We start from the raw sequence: 13,620 nt of genomic DNA, 5'->3' as shown, positions 1-13,620 counted from the left end.
TCCCATGTATTTCCTAACCCATAAGGTTTCATTACCCTTAATTACAGCCCCATAATTTGGTATCTTTTTTATTCAGCACGAAAAAAAACGTTGTATATTTTTATTATATTCAAATATAGACATACATACTCGGATAATTTTGCCATTTGTTTAAGCTATCGTGTGGACCACGCCACATCTAGAGTATTAGCAAAAACATTTGAAAGATGTCCTTTATATACAACATAATGTTTGAGTAGATTTTAGATACTTATGATCAACAGATATAGGGAAGCAAAAAGATTACCATGACAACAAGATTATATATGCATACCTTTGCTTATGAGATAGCCATTGTATGAGCACGTGTAGGAAACATACCAGAAAATTTTCCATAGCTTAAAAATTATATACCCGAAAGACAAAAGTCCTGGATCTGGAAGCAGTTGTTGTCCATTTTGATCTACATCCTCCAAACGCCTTGGGGAGAAGTTAGGCCCATTTTGGATAATTCATCTGCTTTTTTGTTTTTGTTCCTGTCAATGTGTGAAATCTTATAGGCACTCTTGTAATTCCATATAGCTGCAATCCTGTCTAGCCATCCAGCAAGATGAATGTTTTTTATGTTGTGTTTTGACAAAACATGATTAGTTATTATCCTCAAGTCTCCATAGATTTTCAAAAACGGAATGTCAAGAAAGTTGCAAAAGGATAGAAGCCCCGCTAATGCCACCGCCTCAGCTCTGTTATTGGACCCCAGTCCAGCGTTCCAATATTTTTCAATAGCCTGGTCATCTGCTATTTTGATGTCTACACCACATGCGCATATCCCATGTTGAGCCACTCCATCGAAATATGCGCATGGAGAAACTATGGTCATCGATGCTTTGGATCTTCTTCCAATACAGTTCCTATTCACTGATGCCTTTTGACTTCTTTCTTTCCTGTTCCTGTACATTCCGGACAAGTCAAAGGCATTGCATAGAGATATAATGGATGCAGCTACAGAAATATTATATTCCTTTTTTGAGCTGAAGATCCTTCCATTTCTCCACTTCCAGATGGCCCATATGGACAATAATGGGATGGCCCGCCATTCTTTTTTCATGGAGCACCAACTTTTAAATGCTTTTGTGATGGATGGGAAGGAGCATAGCGTGAAACTATAGTGGCCGGCAAGATTTTACCAGATAAGTTGCACCTGTGGACAAGTAAAGAAAATATGCATATTGTTTTTAGAGTCATTCCTACAGAGAGGGCATATGGCAGGCTCGTGCCAATTACGTTTTTGTAAATTTTCCAAGTGAGATTTCTATTATGATACACCAGCCATGCGAAAATAATGATCTTTGTAGGGCATCCCGATTTCCAGAAAGGAAGGGGAAAGGTATCTCCAGCATTGCCATCCGCAGAGATTAGAAGCTATAAATATATATGTTTTACCAGCACTGTCGAGGAGCCCCCCAGACCCTTCCATATGAGAAAATCTTTATCCGCAGAGCGATAAATTCCGTGAGCACTCAGCGATGTCATAATAGAATTCCATTGAACCTCCATGTCATCTCTGAGCTGCAATTCGTTTGTTGTTTTCCATATGGGGGTGGCTCCTTCCCATTTTCGGATGGCGCTAGCCTAGAAAAAGATACCCTTGTTATGAAGCAATCTCAGCAAACGAGGAGATATAGATATTTTCCCAACCCCTCCAGCAAATTCGTCCCTTCCTATTATAATCTTAGCCCCAGTCTAAAATTTCCAAATTAAATTTTGCCTGAAAAATGGTTCCAATTTCCTCAAGCCCCTCCAAATAGCAGATTCAAGTGAAGACCCAATATGATTTTCCCTGATCCAATAAGACATGTCCTTGTTGTCCATGTATTTGGTGCGAATGGCCGAGCTCCACAGTGAGTCACCCATTATTGCTTTCCACATAGATTTGCAAAGCAGTGCCTTCCTGAAATGAGATAAATCTAATATGCCCCATCCTCCCATATGTTTTGGGCATGCCAGCACAGAAAATTTGGTTAAGTGGAACTTATACTGGTCTTTGTTGCATCCCCAAATAAAATTTTCAATCATCCTGTTTAGATTGTTAATAATAGCAGATGGTATATAGTACAGGTGCGCCTAATAGACCATTGTTTGAACAAGGACAGTTTCAGTCAGGATCATGCGCCCTGCCTTAGATAGAAATATATATTCCCATGATGCTATTTTCTTGTAAAAACAGTCTACAATCCAAGACCAATCTTCCACTCTATATCCAACTGCTTTCATGTCGATCCCAAATATCTGAGCCCATTCCGAAGTGGAATAGCTCTGATGTTGAAAAGTTGAGTAAGAAAAGGAATCAGAACCCCGTTTATATCTTCAACATGAAATGAAGATTTCCCTTCATTTATAACCATGCCAGTGGCGTATTGGAATCTTACCAAGATCTCATGTAAGCACGTCCAGGTTGCTCTGCACAATATTGCAGTTATGAGAATATCATCGACAAACAAATTGTGGGATAAGAATATCCCTCTGCAAATAGGAAGAGGCCGGCAGAGATTTTTCTGAATCGCCCTCTTGATATGGAGGCTGGGAGAATCCATTACTAGGATGAATAGAAGTGGAGACAAGGAACATCCTTGCCTAAGCCCCCTAGCTGCTTTAAAAAAAGGAGTAGGTATTCCATTGATCAAGACAGCATAATTTACCTCCTCCACACATGTCATGATCCATTTGGAACACCTATAATCTAGTCCAACCTTCGCTAGAAGACATCTGATAAAACCCCAGTCCATGTTGTCATACGCTTTTTTAGATCAATTTTTAATATAGCAGCATTCATTTTCCTAGTATGAATAGAGTGAAGTGTTTCTTGAGTAAGGGCCACTGCGTCTAAGATGTTCCTGTCCTTGAGAAATCCATGTTGTTCAGGGGACAGATGCATAGATAATACATTCCTTGTTCTGATTGCAATGATTTTAGAGATTGTTTTGTACAGAACATTACATAAAGAAATAGGTCGATAATCAGAAAAGGATGTGGAATGTATCTTGTTAGGAATCAGAGCAATATATGTGGATGTAATTCGATGACAAACATTACCATTTAATCTTGAATCCTCAACCATTTTTAAAATATCCTTAAACAAGTCAAAAAAATGGATAAAGAAGTCGATAGACCACCCGTCTGGCCCCGGGCATTTGTCTTTCTAGAAGGATTTCATCGTCGCCAGTAATTCATCCTCAGTGACTTCAGAGAAAAGGGCAGCGTTTTGATTTTCATTAAACATAGAAGGGTACAAATCAATTCCCCATAGAATATCTTCAATGTGGCTACCGATATCTCTGATGTAGGCCTTTTTGAAGAATTTTACAGCTTCCTTAGATATATCCTCCAGGGTGAATAAAGATTTGACAGCTTCATCCTTTATTTCCCAAATCGTATTCACTTGCTTCCGCCTATTTGCATATCTGTGAAAAAACTTGGTATTCTTATCTCCTTCCCTGAGCCATGTGGCACGACTCTTGAGTCGCCAAGTGGATTCTTCCTCTGCCAGAATCTTTTGCTTCTTTTTTTCAAGGTCCCATATATGCTTTCGAGTATGAGAAGATACGGAAACATTTTTAAATTGTGTAGATAAGGATTGCAGTTCTTTTTCTATGTCTTTCAACATTCTTCTATTGAGTACTGTTTTCTCTCTTTGCCACTTTTTGACTTTGCCGCGAAGATTTGCCAAACGATGAATAAAATCCTGAGGTTGATACTGATCCGAACCTATATGTTGCTGCCACGGTCCCTTTAAAAACTGGTTGAATTGATCATCATCGAGCCACGTTCGGCTGAATTTAAATGGATAACTGAATTTGCATCCGAATTTATTCCATTGAATAAAAATGGGGCAGTGATCTGATATAAACGTAGGAATAATTTTCATCACAGGGGGACCATATTTCTCTATCAGCTTTCCATGAAGTATAAATCTGTCTAGCCTTTTGGCCATGAAGGAGTCGTTTGACCGACCATTGTCCCAAGTGGGTCCTCGACAATCTGGCTGTATGTCAATGAAATTATTTTGGATGATAGCATTGCGGATCATGCGCCCAATTGGGTCGAATTTCCTGCCATTGCCCCAAATCTCATCATTACACAATGTGCTGTTAAAATCGCCCCCAATAATTAAGGAGTCAATGTCCAGGAGTTCAGATGACAGAAATTTCTCCCAAAAAGGAAAACGATATCTGTAAGGGGCATATATGTTTAATATGTGAACCGGATCAGGACAATCACGAAAGTGGGCCAAAATGAGGATGCCGGCAAAACATTGAAAGGCAACCGCCTTGATCCATTTAGGGTCCCATAAAACTGCTAAACCACCAGACAATCCTACAGCGTTGGTAGCCACCATGTGCCAAGAAGGGAACATCCTTCTGAAATATGAAATGGTTTGTGAACAGTCATGCATTGTTTCCTGTATCAGGAGCAATCTGGACTTTGTGGACCGAAAAAGGTTCTTGAGGGCCATAAACTTTGGGTTTGCCCCAAAGCCCCGAATGTTCATAGACAAGATGTTATTCATTGTGAGCATTCAGATGGTCGACTTGCTCTAAGAGGCCCTTAGCAGAGAAATCATCTGAAGCGATTTCAGATATAGCAATATCAACCAGATTTAGATCCCTGGACGTCATATCTTTTCTACCCATCCTCCCGCGGAAGTGTCTACTTCCCATATTCTCCTTGCGGTGGACCGTAATGTTTCCAGCCGAGTTAGGGCTAATGACAAGGGAAGGGGAGCGATCAGGTTTATGGATTGTGAGAGGTTTCAGATTTAAGGATGTCTGTTTAAGCAACATATCTATATCACAGTCAAAAGTATTAATGTCAGAGGACCCCAGGGAGTTGCAAGGGGTGAATGATTCACATACAACTTTCCCTTTTGATGCATCATATTGATCCCAACCAGGGGGAGAAGGAAGGCTAATGGGATGGGATGGATTAACAACAGGGGATAGAGGAGAAGAAGATATATATTGGTGGAAGAGGATGGGCCAGCCGTGGCCGGTTTGCCAATTGGCTGGGGAAGGGGAATAGCAGCGTCAAGGTAAGGTTCACGGGGAGGGGGAGGTAAAGTGAAACCAGATCGAGGGGAGGACAGGTCAATGAAAGACCTCATAGGATGTTTGGGCGTAAAAGAAGACCGATAACAGACATCGTCTAGGCCAATTTTCCGCCCAGTGGGACCCGCAGATACCGATCGTGAACGCATATGGCTAGAAGGTCTTTCCTTGGATGAACATTTAAGCGGGTAGAACTGGGTTTTAGGAATATGAGAAGCCTGAAAAGGGTCAACGCAGAGAGGCAGCTCCATATTTTCACATTCGTTTGAAACACCAGCTTTCTTCTCCGAAAAGTGCTTATACTTATGTCTAACAGCCTGTCTGCAAGGACATTGAGGGAGGAGATGGCCAGTCTTATGACACGCCAAGCACCTAAAAGGTACTCCCCAAAAATCTAAGCGTTGTTGGATGTATGACATATTCCAATTTAAATCTATAAATTCAGGAAAACCACCCCTATATTCCTTCTCTATAAGGACCCATGCTATGCATTTATCCTTTGCTCCAATGCATTTGGGATCAACATAAATGAATCTTCCGACAGCATTACCTATTTTCTCCATGGACTCTTTGTTCCACGGCTCGATGGGCAAACTAGGAAGTTTTAACCAAATGTAATTGTTCTGTGGAGTACTCCTGAGAGGATTAAATCCAATATACCACCTGTATAGGGCCAGAAAACTGTGATCTCGGACCCAGGGTTTGGAAAAGATGATCTCTAAGTCACGGTCTCATAGGAAGTGGAAACAATACCAATTATTCATAAGTCTGTCGATAATAGGGGAGTAACCAAGCAGAGGAGCCCATTTAGCTGCGATCCAGGATCTAATTTGGGAATCCTCCATAGAGGGAAAGTGCCAACGACCCACTAAGGCTCTCTTTTACAAACTGGAGATTCTGTCGAATAGGAGAGGGCCATCCAAGTTGATTGCATCAGGTGGGGGAGACGTTTTAACTGGCCGATGTTTACGTTTTGGAGGCGCAACAGGACCGCCACCCCTGGAAAACTGCTCCTTCTGAGAAGAAGGAATGATATCAGCAGACAGCGTGGCGGTCCATTCAAATTTTGCAGACTGGCTGATATGGACTTTCTCTGCTTCTAAAGTGGCCCATACCAAGGCCGATGTCGTGGAGTTGTCAGATGGAAAGTCCATACCGAAGGACATAAGCAGATAACGCGAGGACCAAAAGTAGATCCCCAAAGATAGACTGACCGACGAAGTACCACAGGCTTAATTAAAAAGTGGAAATAGGGCCAAATATAGTCAATTGAAGCAGTACAACAACGTCCAGAAAAGGATGAGACCAAGAGGATAAAATAGGAGATGACGACCAGTGACAGAATCCATAAGACATCAAGAGCTACCTTCTGACAAATAGATAACTGAGAGCCTTCAGGGAAAAGGGAAATGGCTGCGAGCTTTATCTTAAAAAAGGGAAGAAGGACGGTTCATCATTTATGACAGCCATCCGATCATCGGCAAAAGAAAATTCAAATTCTCCGGCACTTGAAAATGAATAAGTAGAGATAGCCCCTGTGCTGAATTATGCCTCAGGAAGACACTTCCTGGCAGATGATACAGCAACAGTAAAACTTATACACACACCACCACGGACCTATCCTGATTCATAAGTCAGAGCATGATTTGGAAATGATAATGAATTTCTTAAGGAAATTTGTAGTAACCCCCCACCAGTCTAAAAAAACATGCCCCGACATATATTTGTGAAACCAGAGTTTACAGAATTTTATGGATAGATCCTTTTATGAAAACCAGGAAATGAGCTAAAAAAACAGATAAGTCAGAGTCCAATTCTATACCATAATAGCTAGCATATAATAAGATTTTAACACAGAAGACAAGCTTAAAGCATAGACATCTGACCTGTACCTCGAGCGATACCGAGTGGAGAGCACCGCGAACCGATTGTATAGAAGCAGCTTTACGAAGAAAACCGAAGCTATCATAACAGAGGAGTTGCTGCGAAAAAGTATGAACGGTCGCCAGAAGGAACAATCTAAAGCAGGGCAGTTTATAAGGGAGAAGAGTCACAGCAAAACATAATGCAAAACCTCACACATCCATCCAGGAGGTGGCTAAATGGGGAGCCAAAACCTTCAACAGCAGCTGAAAGATGGATAAATATTAATATAGTGAATGCAGGAGACGAACAAGGTGAGGAAAGGAGATATGCCAAGTGTCGGTTCAGAAAATGGAAGGGGCATGTCTTTCCACGTTCAAGAAAGCATGCAGGAACTCGTCGCTAGGCATGACACTAACGTCGATAGGCATAGAAATCAAACCATATTGGAAAACATCTCGAAAAGAAAGCCGTCCATTATCCAATGATGATTCAATAGCTCCACAGTCCTCCAGCAGTCACAAATGTAGAAATCTTATACCTGTAAACATAGATAAAAACGACGGAGGGTGTTGGTGCTCTCCAGCTTGGCAGCTCTCCCCCCCATAATTTGGTATCTTGCCTTTTAGGGGGATTATATACATTTGGCTGGATTTAACTTTTATTTAAAAGATATTTTGACCATGACAAAAATGTTTTTTAAGTCATAAAAAATGGCAAATGGAATTAGATATGGACACAATGTTAATGAATATAATTTTCAATATAGAAAATTTATAAAACACATGCATGTTTTTTAGACTAAAAATATTTAGATATTTATTTCAATGTCTCTATTCCATATTAGTGAAATATTATTTTTATTTGAATATCTCCATTGAAAAAGTCATCCTATAGATTTAGAACTCATTCCAAATTCACATGATATGGTGAGTGAAATTTCCTATATAATTATATTAAGCTTTACCTATTTTGAAAACAGCAGCGTGTATTTATCAATAAAAGTCTATCTAAAAAATATTAAAAAAATAAAATATAAATTCATTAACCCTTTAAAATAAAATATAAATTCATTAACCCTTTAAAATTGAGAGTAAAATTAATATAAAATTATATTATATTATATTATAGAGTTTTATATTATTATTGCCATTTTATTTACGGTAAATTTGAAACGCTTTATTTGGAAATTCAATAGTCAAAACGGCAAATTAAAAAGATATACGCGTTAATCCTCGTAACGTGTTTGAATGGTTCCAAAAATGGAATATTCTTCCAATTTTATTTTGAGATTCTTTCAAATATTTGGAGCGCATTTTTTTAATTTAATATTTAAATAGTAAATAAAAAAATAAAAAACATTTTAATATTTATAATTTTATTTAGAAAATAATAGAAATTTCAGTAAAATTATGATAAATTTTATTGAAATTTTTGGAAATTTAAGTGTCAAATTTCAAATTTCAAAATTAAAATTATAGATCCTAAGAAATTTAATAATATTTAATTTATCTCCGTAAAAATAAAAAATATTCAAATACTTGAGCAGTCAAAATTTTTGGAATTTTTGGGATCTACACATTAATCGAAACACCTTAATCAGAAAAATATACACATTAATCGTGTTGACGTGTTTGAATGTCCCAAAAATAGAATATTTCCTGCAATTTTTTGACCTGCCTTCAAATATTCGGAACACTTTATTTGTAAATTCAGTATTGCAACGGTAAGATCGCATAAATCGCTTTAAAAATGGGACCCTAAACATTTTGAAATAAAACTTTCTAAAATGTTTGGTTTGATCGGTATGTTCGATTCTTGCGGAGGTGCATATTTGATGACTCTCACGTTATGGAGATATCTGAACGATATTTGTAACGGTTATGCCGTAAAAATTCTGCTGGCTTCGGTCATATTAATTGTAAAAATCTGTGGGCTTCGGCCATATTATGATTTCTCTCTGAAAAGAAAAAAAAGGTTTGACCGGTATCATTTTTACAAGATTTTAAAAGTTAAAATTTTCATTTTTAATTTAATATTAAATTTATTGGGACAACCTATTTCTCAATCTGATAAAAAAAATTAAATAATATGAATATGAATAATAAAGAAGAAATGAAGTAAAAAATAAGTATTTCAATGTATTATTAGAGAATTTTGCCAAAAAAAATTGCGATATTGGAATTGCGCAAAGTAAAAAACATAGTTTAGGGATGTCATAAATTTGCTCAGAAAATAATGGAAATTTCCGTATGATTTTTGTAAAAATTTAATATAAATTTTGGTAATCTAAATTACAGCTGTCAAACCTCAAGATTTTAGATACCCAAAAAATTTTCATGATATTGAATCTATTTTCATTATAAAAAACTATTCAAACATTTTTAGGATCTAATTTTTTGAAAAAAAAAATTACCAAATTCCAAAAAATAATTAGATTCCACAGAATAATTACTTCATAAGAGAATTTGTAATCTAATTGTCTTTAGTGCGATTTTTTGTAAGCTTTTTAAGTGAGTTTTTCTGATCTAAGTTCTCTAAAATTCCTTGACTCTAGAGAAACATCTGGAAACATCTGGAAAATTTTATCAAACAAATATCTTTTAGTACCATTTATATAATTTTAAAGTAATATAAAGATAAAACCATTAATACGATTTTGATTCTAAGTGAACCAGTTTTCCCGAAAAGATAACTACCATTCTCGAAGAGAGGGAAACTTTGAGTACCTACAACTACCATTCTCCAAGAGGGGGAAATTTCGACGACCTTGTTTGCTAATGAGGAGACGTGGTTGATCACATCAGGTTTCCTAATCTCAAAGATTAGCATAAACTTGTTTGAGTTTTTATTTCATGGTATGTGATACTTTAACACCGCACTAAAATTAAAATACAAATACAAATAAAATTAATATAGATAAATGAATATAAAATTAAAATTAATTAAAATATAGAAAAAAAAAAATTACATTTTTTTCATATTAAATAATATATCATTTTAATCTGGTTCCGGGTTAACATTATCTAAAATATAAATACTTTAAAATATAAAATTAATATGAATATATATATTTATTGAATGTTTTAATTATAGGATTTTTTTTTAATTATACTATATATTTATATTCTTATAAGGGTATATAAAATTATTTTATTTTATTCTTTTTGCTTTCAACATGGCTTTAAAATTTGTTATTTGATTTCATAAGAAATTTTTTACTTCCCATCTTTTTAAGGTGTAAATATTTTCTTAATTTTTTTTAATCTAAAAAAATTCTCACCTAGAGGGACTTGATCCATGCTAGGTGATTTATCATTCTTACTAGGTTAATCTAGTAAAAGAATACTCATCTCCCAAACTAAGTACATTAAGGAAGTTTTGAAGACATTTAGGATGGAAAAATGTGCATACAACACACCTATGGTCATAGGATGCAAGTTGAGCAAAGATGATGAATTATGTGGTGCAAATCAAACTATGCGCATGTAGTGATTGGTAGATTACTATATTTGACAATGTCCAAACTAGATATTATGTAAGCAGTAAGATTTGTTGCAAGATTTCAATGTACACCAAAGGAGACTCTTGTGTGAGCACTTAAGAGAAGATTTAGATATTTGAAGGGTAATTTGGACTTTGGCCTATGGTATTTAAGAAGCAAAGACTTTACTTTAACAACATATATGGATGTAGATTGGGAAGAAAGTGTAGATGACAGGAAAAGTACAAGTGGAGGAGCATTCTTTCTAGGCAATTATTTGGTATCATGGTTGAGCAAGAAAGAAACTTCAATCTTCCTATCCATGGGAAAATTTGAATACATTGCAACAACAACATGTTTTACTCAATGTCTTTGGATGAAGCAGAATCTTAAGGATACCATAGTAGAATATGATCAACCAATATCAATTGTTTGTGATAATACAAGTGTTATCAACATTTCAAAGAACCTCGTGATGCATTCAAAGACAAAACGCATTCCCATCAAGTATCACTTTTTAAGAGAGTAGGTAACTAAACAAAGTGTTACAATGGAATACATTGCTACCAAGGAACATGTTGCAGATATATTTACCAAGCCTCTTCCCAAGGAAACATTTGAATATCTAAGACAAAAGTTGGGAGTAATATCTCTTCCATCCAATCAACAGCAGAGAAGTAAGAGATTCCAACACTTCAAGCTACATTAAGAAGATGAGAACTTTTCAAAGTGAGTTGCTGGAGATGAATGGTGAAATGGAGAGGTTACAAGATATGAATTGAGAACAAAAAGTGAAGTAAATGATGTATTTCAATTAACAATAATGGATAAGTTCATGGGGAGTAGAATATTTCCATTAATATCAGCAAATGCATCCCTTTACTCGAAAAGAAGAAAGTTGTAGCCAAAGGAATTAAATTGTAGACAAGGAAACCTAAACTAGCAGGAGCAATCCCAAAGGGGAAAAGTAAAAGGAAGTTCAAATACACAGAGAATAGTCTCAAGAGCAAATTTATAAAAGAAGAAATGTTGCATGTAGGAACAAATAGACACAACTTTTACAAGGGGAACCTAGTTGCAGACAAAGTAGAAGTAAGTAATCAGAAAAAGTAGTTGTTTTATTCTTGACATGTCAAAGAAAGATATTGTAGCCAGAAGTAAAAACAATGCTTTCCATTAACATCAAAGGGGGAGAATATGCATACAAAAGGAGAAATAGTACATAGGGGGAGTAGTTGTAGTTACTGAGAGAAGTTGCAGATAGAGAAATAGTTGTAATCACTAAGAGAAGTTGCAAACAAAGGAAGAGTTGTAGACACTAAGAAAAGTTGCAGCCAAATGAACGGTTATAGATAAAGAAAAACACAAATTCAGGGGGAGCAGCCCTTTGCCACTAATGTCAAAGGAGGAGAAGTTGTTGGCATAGGTAGAATTACAGATGGGGGAGCTCTTTAGTATTTTGGCAAAAAGGTTTCCATTAAAGACAAAGGGGAGATTGTTCGAAATATTGTCTTCATTAATGTCAGAGACAGGGGGATAATACCTCTCTTTGAAGATCTTTTTACTCCATTTACCTATATCAAATGGGAGCATAAGATATATGGTTGGAAATCTTATTCTGAGACCCTTCTAATACTACATGACACTACCTCGAACTCCATATGGGTCAAAGATATGAAATATTTTTTCAGGATGACCTAACCAAAGTACAAGCAGTCCAACCCAACTAGTTTTACAAGTTGGCCCCATAAGTGAACGTAGAAACACTATAAAGAAAGGATATCTAAGTTCATTTGGAGTGTATCTAAGAAAGAAAATATGTGATATTCACAAGAGAAGCTGAGGAATATTTTTGCGGTGATTATTAGAGATTAAACTTGGAATAAAAAAATGTAATTTATGGGGGTAAACGAGTTATCTTAGCATTTTCACTAATTTTTTTTTTTGGCATGTTTCACATCGTCAAAATTGGAGGATGTAGATAGAATACCTTCATGTATATATGGCTAACATTTCAAACCTTGGTTCACTATAATTTCAGAGATATTCTCTAAGGAATTTAGACATCACGATTGCTCCTTAACTATGCTTCAAATATGCTATTTTGGTATTTTTTCTATAACTTCCATTCTTAGATGTTTTACATTATCAAATCTAGAAGATATGGAGAAGACATCTCAAGGTACCAGTAGTAGAAATTTTAGACCTTTTTCACTACAATTTTGGAGATATGATCTAAGGAAGTTAGTGTTCCTAATTTCTCCTGAAACATGCTTCAAACAAGCTAGCTTTATGTTTTCACTATAACTTTCCTTCTGTGATTTTTGGACTATGAAATATGGAAGTGATAGAGAAAAGATATCACAATACTTGTGGTAGATATTTCAGGCCTTTTTTCCCTATAATTTTGGAGATATGATCTAAGGAAATTAGCATTCCTGAATGCTCTTGAAACATGCTTCAAACAATTCAACTTGGAATTTTTGTTATAACTTTCTTTTCAAGATGTTTCACATTGTGAAATATAGAGGAGATAGAGAAGATATCTCTAGGTACATTTGGTAGAAATTCCAGAGCTGGATTTACGAAATTGGATATGTGGCATGTTGTGCAAGTCTATTCCTAAAAAGAATCCAAAAACAACAAGTTTTAGAAGACACAAACCTAGTGAAGGAAGAAGCAACAAGTATACCTGGTGAACACCTAAGAAACGAGTATACTTGGTGAATTCAAAAGCAACAAGAAGACTTGGATAATAGATTTTATGAAGAAGTAAGGAGACTCAATGAAGTAGGTTGGTGCCTACAAATATTTATAATAGTGGGGATTAATGTTTGTTGTAAGTTGGTGCATACAAATCTCGCAACAAAGGGGATTGGTGTCTCCTATAAGGTGGTGCATACAAGGTAGTAGAGGGGATTGGTGTCTCATGTAGGTTGGTTCCTACAAAGCAACAAAGGGGATTGGTGTCTCCTATATGTTGGTGCCTATAAAGTAGCAAAGGGGATTGGTATCTCTTGTAGGTTGGTGCCTATAAAATAACAAAGGGGATTGGTGTCTCCTATAGGTTGATGCCTACAAATTGATGTAATAGTAGATTGGTGCCTACAAGATCTTTTATACAAAGAATTGTTTTGGTTTTCTCCCTTAAGGTTCCCATTTATATCTTTTGTTACTTGTTCAGTTTAT

General features: G+C 36.1%; 2 protein-coding genes across 2 annotated transcripts; both read right to left on the bottom strand.

Annotated features, from left to right (window-relative positions):
- Positions 1–442: 442 nt before the first annotated feature.
- Positions 443–859, bottom strand: LOC149231312 (uncharacterized). The gene has a single exon (XM_089381600.1). It carries the CDS (start codon positions 857–859, stop codon positions 443–445), a length of 417 nt encoding a protein of 138 aa, XP_089237726.1.
- A 2,319-nt stretch (positions 860–3,178) lies between these two features.
- Positions 3,179–4,375, bottom strand: LOC149231311 (uncharacterized). Its single transcript, XM_089381599.1, has one exon. The coding sequence runs from the start codon at positions 4,373–4,375 to the stop codon at positions 3,179–3,181; it is 1,197 nt and encodes a 398-aa protein (XP_089237725.1).
- Between the last annotated feature and the right edge of the window lie 9,245 nt (positions 4,376–13,620).

Source organism: Pinus tabuliformis, chromosome J (genome assembly GCF_031772625.1).
Source record: "Pinus tabuliformis cultivar Carrire ecotype Pingquan chromosome J, CPIR1, whole genome shotgun sequence".
Classification (NCBI taxonomy): domain Eukaryota; kingdom Viridiplantae; phylum Streptophyta; class Pinopsida; order Pinales; family Pinaceae; genus Pinus; species Pinus tabuliformis.
This window is presented reverse-complemented; position numbering and strand designations above follow the sequence as displayed.

What these genes read in the sequence shown, in the direction of transcription:
- LOC149231311 (XM_089381599.1), bottom strand. Translation starts at nt 4,375, where the DNA reads ATGGTGGCTACCAACGCTGTAGGATTGTCTGGTGGTTTAGCAGTTTTA.
- LOC149231312 (XM_089381600.1), bottom strand. Translation starts at nt 859, where the DNA reads ATGACCATAGTTTCTCCATGCGCATATTTCGATGGAGTGGCTCAACAT.